We start from the raw sequence: 8,356 nt of genomic DNA on the forward strand, positions 1-8,356 counted from the left end.
AGACTGAAAAGTTGCTAAATCTAGCAACAAAATTGTCCACCAATTGCCAATATTTGAAACAGGGCGGGAGAAGGGTGTGGCTTATGAAGGTCACGTGTCTATTTCGCGCGAAAATATGTTGCATGTTCCGGTCATAGCGACTTTGAGCAAGCCTTCATATATACTTCGGTAGCTCAAGCTGCTGAGTTGAAATTTATTTATCGTTTGGTCAGTCGTCTTTCCTGGCCAGAAGATAATTGTGTGGTTCTAGATTGACATCATTATGTCTCAGGCGCGGGTCACCGATTTCTACGTCAAGAGAAAGAAAGATGCTAGTGGGGCTGCGCATGGTGATGGCAATAAAACGCAAGTTGTGGACACTGTAACAAGTAAGCCATGCACAAGATCAACTCGGTCGAAAAGCAAGAATGCGGCACCTACAACAAAGGTTATGATAAAGAATTCCAAATCAACATGTTTTGAAAACAGTGTACAAGATGAGTTTTGGAGGGTTATTGATGAGGCGACTTCGGTCGATGAGGTGGAGGTGCTGGCGAGGACCGACTCGGAAAAACAAACCCTTTTCTCCAGCCCTCGTACTCCCAAGAGGACCTCTACAGAAGCTGAATTCGATCTTGGATCAGCTGTATTTTCAACCACTGCTGAACATAGTACAGAAAAGAAGCGTCTTCGGATCGAGGCAAATAAACACGCCATCGCTGCAGGGACAAGTCCTGAGCCGGTTAAAGCTGTAAAGAAGTCGGTCAGGAAGAAATTGATTCTCGTCAAAAACGACGAACAGGTAATGTTGGCACATTTTCGTAGGCCGCCATGGCTCGTTGGCAAAAGCCTATGGGGTCATTTCATGTTTTTTAAGCTGCGTAAATTAAGGTCTGTGGTAAACACATGCTAGATGCTTAGATTTTATAACTACTTGTTGTTCGGTAGGCTAAATAAAACAAGCACAGGCTTAAGTAATGTTTTAACTGACTGATATTATAGTCATAAACTAACCCATTTACAGCTTTTAGTGCTACAAGTTGGCGACCTCTATTGCTAGAAATATTAACCTAGCAAGTCTGGTCCAGAATGGTTAGCTAGCTAGACATCATAAACTAGACACAACGAAAGACCTCACAGACAATGTTTGGCTAAGGAATTTGAAGACAAATTGGGAAGGGGGCTGAACATTTGAGTCACAGCTGAATCCTTTTTTTTTTTTACCAGGCAACCCACTCTCTGGCTAAAGATGTCCCGCAGGTACCCTATCCAATACCTGTTGATAAAGAATCAAAGAATTTCGTTAATCGCAGTGCCAACAATTCTCCAAGGCACAAACTACATGTCCAGGGCAGCACAAAACCAAAAGAGGGGCACAAGGTACAGTATTGTTGGTGGCTTATGCTTTCACCGTTGCTCTTCACTGTTATGTCTACACACCTGGCCACAATTCAATTATCTGAGATTGTTTCATTTGATCTAATCAAGTTACTCTTTAGTCATACCATAATGGACAGAATCCTCACAAATGTTTCAATGGCATTGTCTTTCTACCACATCAGACTTTCTCCAAAGAGGATGTTGCGGCCCTCAAGTTCCGCCTTAAGAAGATACAGGGCCAGACACAGAAAGCTGAGAACCTGCCCTCTATGCCCCCCGAGTCTACTGCCACTGCCCCAGACCTGAAGACACAGCTAGCCTGTGTTAAAGAGCTTGCTGCTAAGGCACAACACCGGAAGGAGGAGAGGTTGGCAGAGGCCAGATCTACTGAAGAAAATAATCGGCCGCAAACCGAGGATGGGTGAGGATGAAACGAGTATTTCAATAACGGTGTTATTTGAAAAGGCTTTTGTAGTTGCTTTGATTATAACTAATCCTTTGTCCTGATCTGTAATATGCTCTTTTTCAGAGATAAGCTCCCAGCCTATCAGCGGTACCATACTCTTGCCCAGGATGTTCCCCCTGGCCTCACCCTGCCCTTCAAGTACAAACTGCTTGCCGGAATGTTCCGTAGCATGGACACCATAGTGGGAATGCTCTTCAACCGCTCAGAGACTGTTACCTTTGCCAAAGTGAAGCAGGGTGTCCAGGACATGATGCACAAGTATGGCGCAAACTATAATTATCTAATTGGATAAGTAGAAATCCACAGGAAGGAGCAGCAGAAATATTCATTACTTTTCCTTTTAATTTCACAGGCGTTTTGATGAGACCCATGTGGGCCAGATTAAGACCGTCTATCCTACGGCCTACCATTTCCGCCAGGAGAGAAACATTCCTACCTTCAGTGCTACAGTGAGGAAGTCGAGCTACCAGCTCACAGTGGAGCCTGTCATTGAAGCTGGTGAGGGGGGAGGTCTCATGATGCTTTGTATTCTTTCAATACAGATGAGTGTATTTAAATAACTGCTGATACGACTGTTTCTCCTAATGTCTGTTTTTGTTCCTCAGATAAGAGCAAGGCAGTGCTGGCTGCTTCCCGCCTGTTAGAGAGGAGACGTATCTTCCACCAAAACCTAATCAGCATTGTGAAAGGGCATCACAAGGTAGGCACCATTTATACGAGAGAATATTCTCTAACTGTATACTTTGAGTTGACCCGACTTGGTAACCAATCTCTATATCTTGTCTTTAGGCATTCCTTGCCAAGTTGAATCCTCCTATTAGAGTCCCAGATGACAAGCTTACCCGCTGGCACCCTCGCTTCAATGTGGATGAGGTGCCCAATGTCCTGCCCAGTGAGCTGCCCCAGCCCCCACAGGAAGCTGAGAAGCTAACCACTGCCCGGGAGGTTCTGGACAAGGCCCGCTCCATGATGACCCCTAAGGTACTTACTGACTGGTCTGTCCTGCATTCTCCACACATCCAACCCTTACACACACAGTCAACACTGCTGTTTTGTCTATATAACATCAACTGTGACCAACAATAATCTAATTTTATTAGTCACGTGCTAAATACAACAGGTGTAGACCTTAGTGAAATGCTTTCTTACGAGCTCCTAACCAACAGTGCAGTTAAAAAATAAAATAAATACGGATAAGAGAAAAATAACAAGTAATTAAAGAGCAACAGTAATATGTGTGTGTGGGGAGGTGCCAGTACAGTCAATGTGCGGGGGCACCGGTTAGTTGAGGTAGTATGTAGGTATGCATAGATGAGACTGGCAGTGGTGTGGAGGGGGACGATGCAAATAGATGTTCAATTGTCTTATGGTTTGGGGGTAGAAGCTGTTTAGAAGCCTCTTGGACCTAGACTTGGCGCTCCGGTACCGCTTGCTGTGCAGTAGCAGAGAGAACAGTCTATGACTAGGGTGGCTGGAGTCTTTGACAATTTTTAGGGCCTTTCACTGACACTGCCTGGTATAGAGGTCCTGGATGGCAGGAAGCTTGGCCCCAGTGATGTACTGGGCAGTTCACACTACCCTCTGTAGTGCCTTGCGGTCGGAGGCCTAGCAGTTGCCACTATCCACTGATTATGATTTGTATACTGTATATCCTATAGTGTACTTCTACTTTATTGCACTGTTGCGGGAGCTTGCAAGTAAGCATTTCACTGCAGGTTTTATACTTGTTGTGAACTGTATGTGCTGAATAAACCTGGATTTGATTGGGCTCTAGTTTTAAAAAGCATTAATTTAAATTGCATTGTTTGGTATTAACCATTTTGCTGTTTGCAGATGGAGAAAGCGCTGGCCAACATGGCTCTGAAGACTGCAGAGATGGTCTGTGTAAAAGAGCAAGAGCCTGTTCCACAAACTCATGTGGCTCCTGCTGAAACTCACAGTGCCCTCAAAGGGGTGTCTCAGTCCCTGCTGGAGAGGGTAGGTCACCCTGCTGTTTGACTTACACACATTTTATCATTTGTCCTATGTTGTACAGTGTGAGGACTGGGACTGATCCCTCTTTCGTTATAGATCCGAGCAAAAGAGGCTCAGAAGCTCCAAGCTGCCATGACCCGGAACCCTCAACAGGAGGAGCGCCTTGTGATGATGTCACGGCTGGGAGAGCTGGCTCGGATCCTGCGTAACGTCTTTGTGGCAGAGAAGAAACCTGCACTGATCATGGAGGTGGCCTGTAACCGGATGGTCTCTAGCTACCGCTCTGCCCTGAGCACAGGTGAGCTATCTGAAGAAATGCCTGATATGAAATCCTATATATTTCTTACTTTTAAAAAATCCCTTGGTTTTCATGTCAGTCAATGTCAGAACTGCTGCAATCTTTTTAGGTGATATGGAGCTGCACCTTCGTCTGCTGGCAGAACTGACTCCTGAATGGCTTACCATTCACACAATTAGAAAGGACTTCTATCTCAAGTTGATCAAGACCATGGACCTGAATGTGGTACTGGAGAAACTGAAGCAGAAGACCAAAGAGGAAGAAAGGCTTTGAAGCTGCTATGATTTTCAATGTGTAATTTGAGTGTGACTAAAGTATGTGATTGGACAATGCAGGGCTGGTTTGTTTACTTTTTTTTTTAAAGGAAGTTAAACTATTTTTACCAACTCGATAAGCGTGCATATTTTTTAATGTGTATAGATAAATGCTGTGTTCAATGATACTGACTCATTTTGTTGGTGACTGTTTCTTGTTGATTGGGTAGTATTCTAACACCGTTGTCCTAGTTTTGTAATAAACTTTCTAGTTCACGGACAGGTTTAATATACTTGCCATGTGTTTAATCATTTTTATTATTTTTTAAAGCTGTATTACATACACACTAGCATTGGAGTAAAAATATTTTTACCCTTGACAAACTGCCTTTTGTTTTTGCTTGCACAATGGATTTCCATCAAGCAGGTTCTTGTTCTATGTAGTGCACAATGAACCAAGTATATTGACAAAATGACTGCCTCGTACAATTGCACCAGTACAGTAATTAAATACCAAAAGGCACCTTTAGTCATTGATACTTAGGGCTAGCACACAACTGACGGTTATGGAGGAAGACTAATGTAACCATAAAAAAAAACGCACATTGGGTACACTTAAGGTGATCTATTATATTGACAAGCTAGCTGTGACTACTAACAATGGAAATGCATGTCCTCAATGATTGAAGCCAGATACGTGTGCAAAACTAAGTTCTCAGTTATGCCACATTTTATTTAACCCTTATTTTAGGTAAATTGGCTACGAACACAATTTACAGCTATGACCTAGGGAATAATTACAAGGAAAAGATGGAGCCAATTGGAAGCTGGGGATAATTAGGTAATGGAATTTAGCCAGGACACCGGGGTTAATACCCCTACTCTCACGATAAGTGCCATGGGCTCTTTAGTGAGAGTCAGGACACCTGTTTAACATCCCATGTGAAAGACTGCACCCTACACCGGGCAATGTCCCCAATCACTGCCCTGGGACATTGGGATTTTTTTAAAGACCAGAGGAAAGAATGCCTTCCACTGGCATTCCAACAACACTTCCAGCAGCATCTGGTCATCCAACCCTGCATAGCTTCCGCGGCAAGCCAGCAGTGGGACGCTGGGTGGTGTGCTGCTGGCACTTCCTTTTGGATATTTTTTTTTATAACTCATCTACACATTGTAGGGGCAGTATTTTGAACCAATGTAAGAAGTGGCTTTGTTGAATTACGTGAGGCTTCTTTGATAGAGTTCCATACAAAAAAGGGCTCATCTCATGTGGACTGGTTTTTGGCAAGAGTAAATCCTCTTGAATTTGCCTCTTTTTCTATGGTACACTTCCTGCTTCGCCAGTTCACGCATTATGCCATCATTGACTTGAATATGGCCGCCCATTCTATTTATATGGCAGCACATGCAGTCGAGCGGAGGAGAGGAGAAAATACTGTGTAAAAATGCTTTTTTTGTTTTGGTATTTGCTGCTATTCAAATTACTACACTGAGCGTGGTCATTTGGCTGGCCAAATAGTCTTCCAAAATTCCATGACCGTCACAGCCATACTATGTATACTTAGAAAATGAATGCCATTTGCTTTATAGTGCATAGGTAAACTTTCCAAAGCATTCCTATGTAAAAATGGTCTCCATTACAGTTGAGTGGATTATTTGGAATTGTTTTGACCTCAATACTGCACCAGGGAGAAGAGGGCATTTGGCTTCAGCTTTTCAACCCCATTTAGCTCAATGACCACCATGCAGCCCATTACCTCTGCATTCTGTTTCTTCATGAGCTCACAGGTAGCATACAGGTTTCCTGACAAACAGAGAGAGTTACTGAGTAATAGGGAGGCATTATCATTGACACTGGCCTCGAAACGAAGACGGGTAATGCCAATGAAACACTGTTCCCTTAAATCAATATATATTTTTATCTGTCATACTGTCCACTCATTTGAACAAAATACACCCAACGAACAGTGAAATGCCTCACCTCCAGTGGCTAGTAAATCATCGATGAGAAGCACTTTCTGTTCTGGAGCCACTGCATCCTCCTGGATCTTAACCTCAGCCTGATGAAGGAATATTAATTGAAAAGGGGAAAAAAATGGTAGGGTCCAATACATATGTACTTTTCAGAGGCTTGGAGCTGTGATATGAAAGGACAGAAAGGTGTAGGAGGTAATACAGCGGTCATCACCAGCCAATTTCACCTCTCCATACTCCAGATTGTGTGCCACAGACAGTGTAGGCCCTGGGAGCTTTCCCATCTTCCGGACCAGTACAAATCCCACTCCTAACCTCTGGGCTAGAAGGGATCTGAAGAGAAACCCCTGAGCAGCCAGACATACAGGACATAGATCACACTGTTAGAACACAGTGACAATCCATGGTGTTGAAGGAAATATGTGTATATGTAAATATGAAATATGTGGTTATATGACAGCTGCAGTTGTAACCATCAAAGAGCTCAGAATTGCCTAATTCCCAGACAGCGAATCAATTGGGGAGCTGCATGGTGTCCTCAGTGACACATGCTCTAGTCCCATTGCCTCTCATGTCAACGTTCCACAGGAGCTGCATATGACTGGGTGACATGGGCTCCTTATATACAGGCAGCCCAATTCTGATATTTTTTTCCCACCAATTGGTCATTTGATTATTTCACATCAGATCTTTCTCAGATCTGATTGGTCAAATGACCAAATTGGGCTGCCTGTCGTAAAAACACAGCCATGGGGACTCGCCATCAATCAGTGCTACTTGGGGATGCGTCTGCCTCACGTTCTTCAAAAAGATCGATGACTGCCGTCAGTGCACCCGGGTTTTTGAGAATTGGACAGATGTCTCTGTGTGACAGACACAAACATATTTACAGCTTTTTAAATAAACAAACTAACTAGCAATCCATTAGAATATATATTTTACATCGAGCCTGTCAACATAGCTAGCTAGCTACTACAAAATAGTATTACAAGAATGCATGATCTTTAGAATAGAGCGCTAGCATTGCGAAGATGGCAAGGTAACACAGCACATACATGTAGCGCTAGTTAGCTAATCTTATTGCGGTAACCTATCATTCACTGCCTACCTGAAAAGTATTCATTTGCTTGGGAAATCAGGAAAATGTTGTGACAAATTCTTATTTTGCTTCTCTCGTGTGCACTGCCAAGGCTAACTGTGCGTTAGCTGCCTGTCGACTCTTGTGTGGTGTGGATCTTGAGGCAAAAAGTCAGATTACCACAGCCACAAATCAAATGTTAAACCTAACCCTAACTACACTGCCAACCGCATGCTTAACCTTAAATTAAGACCAAAAAGCTAATTTCATGATTTTTTACGACATAGCACATCTACAAAGTCAAGGGACTATCTAGTGGAAACCCCAAATCAGTGATGTTCGTTGACTTCGACACATCGATTGGATTTCCACTAGAGTCGACAGCCACAAAGTCGGAATTGGCTGCCAATATCGTAAAGATCTGACAACAAAAATGTGCTTTTGGGTCGTAATTTAAGGTTAGACATACGGTTAGCAGTGTGGCTAAGGTTTAAAATAAAATGTTCAAAAGATACATTGTAGAAATAGGCTGGGTTTAGCCATAATTGAATTATTATTAATTAGAATAATTCCTCTCATAATAGTGACAGGAATGTCGAGGCATCACCCAAGTAGGTGCTTCACAGAGTGGAAGAGGAGAATTCCAGTGGCTATTTGACTTAGGCTGGTTCACAGACTTGCCCTGTACAAGATCAACAGCAAACTCCATCACCATCATTTACCATCCTCTGACCAGTTCCATCCTCTCAAACCATGAACTGACCCTCTCCACCTGCAGAGTATGCAGCATTCAAAGACTTGGCCTCTATTGGTTGACCTGTCATGATATATTGCTTGTTTATTTATGAAGCTCTTTGAGATTTATATTATAAAAAGCGCTCAAAGTTTAATAAATTATTATTATTAAGACTGACTGTGGAAGCAAGTGACGACCCATCGGTTGACACAGA

The 8,356-nt window shown here is 43.0% G+C and overlaps 2 protein-coding genes across 2 annotated transcripts; one reads left to right on the plus strand and one right to left on the minus strand.

Moving 5' to 3' along the window:
- The first annotated feature begins 105 nt into the window (after positions 1 to 105).
- cdt1 (chromatin licensing and DNA replication factor 1) lies at positions 106 to 4,640 on the plus strand. The gene is made up of 10 exons (XM_029638992.2): positions 106 to 781; positions 1,207 to 1,359; positions 1,542 to 1,780; positions 1,889 to 2,083; positions 2,178 to 2,323; positions 2,431 to 2,525; positions 2,615 to 2,806; positions 3,659 to 3,802; positions 3,896 to 4,097; positions 4,207 to 4,640. The coding sequence occupies exons 1-10, from the start codon at positions 263 to 265 to the stop codon at positions 4,368 to 4,370; spliced, it is 2,049 nt and encodes a 682-aa protein (XP_029494852.2). The 5' UTR covers positions 106 to 262; the 3' UTR covers positions 4,371 to 4,640.
- Positions 4,641 to 4,651: 11 nt separating this feature from the next.
- LOC115112524 (adenine phosphoribosyltransferase-like) lies at positions 4,652 to 8,316 on the minus strand. Its single transcript, XM_065011890.1, has 4 exons — positions 7,437 to 8,316; positions 6,556 to 7,191; positions 6,336 to 6,414; positions 4,652 to 6,158 (listed from the first exon to the last, which is right to left on the minus strand). Exons 2-4 carry the CDS (start codon positions 6,610 to 6,612, stop codon positions 6,028 to 6,030), a joined length of 267 nt encoding a protein of 88 aa, XP_064867962.1. The 5' UTR covers positions 6,613 to 7,191; positions 7,437 to 8,316; the 3' UTR covers positions 4,652 to 6,027.
- Positions 8,317 to 8,356: the final 40 nt, after the last annotated feature.

The sequence above is a fragment of the Oncorhynchus nerka genome, linkage group LG27 (assembly GCF_034236695.1).
Source record: "Oncorhynchus nerka isolate Pitt River linkage group LG27, Oner_Uvic_2.0, whole genome shotgun sequence".
NCBI lineage: Eukaryota > Metazoa > Chordata > Actinopteri > Salmoniformes > Salmonidae > Oncorhynchus > Oncorhynchus nerka.

Excerpts from the sequence above, each read along its gene's own strand:
- cdt1 (XM_029638992.2), top strand. The coding sequence starts at position 263 with ATGTCTCAGGCGCGGGTCACCGATTTCTACGTCAAGAGAAAGAAAGAT. Across the intron at positions 782-1,206 it reads TCGTCAAAAACGACGAACAG|GCAACCCACTCTCTGGCTAA; the intron begins GTAATGTTGGCA and ends TTTTTTTACCAG. Across the intron at positions 2,084-2,177 it reads GTCCAGGACATGATGCACAA|GCGTTTTGATGAGACCCATG; the intron begins GTATGGCGCAAA and ends TTAATTTCACAG.
- LOC115112524 (XM_065011890.1), bottom strand. The coding sequence starts at position 6,612 with ATGGGAAAGCTCCCAGGGCCTACACTGTCTGTGGCACACAATCTGGAG. Across the intron at positions 6,415-6,555 it reads ACAATCTGGAGTATGGAGAG|GCTGAGGTTAAGATCCAGGA; the intron begins GTGAAATTGGCT and ends TTCCTTCATCAG. Across the intron at positions 6,159-6,335 it reads TGATTTACTAGCCACTGGAG|GAAACCTGTATGCTACCTGT; the intron begins GTGAGGCATTTC and ends TCTGTTTGTCAG.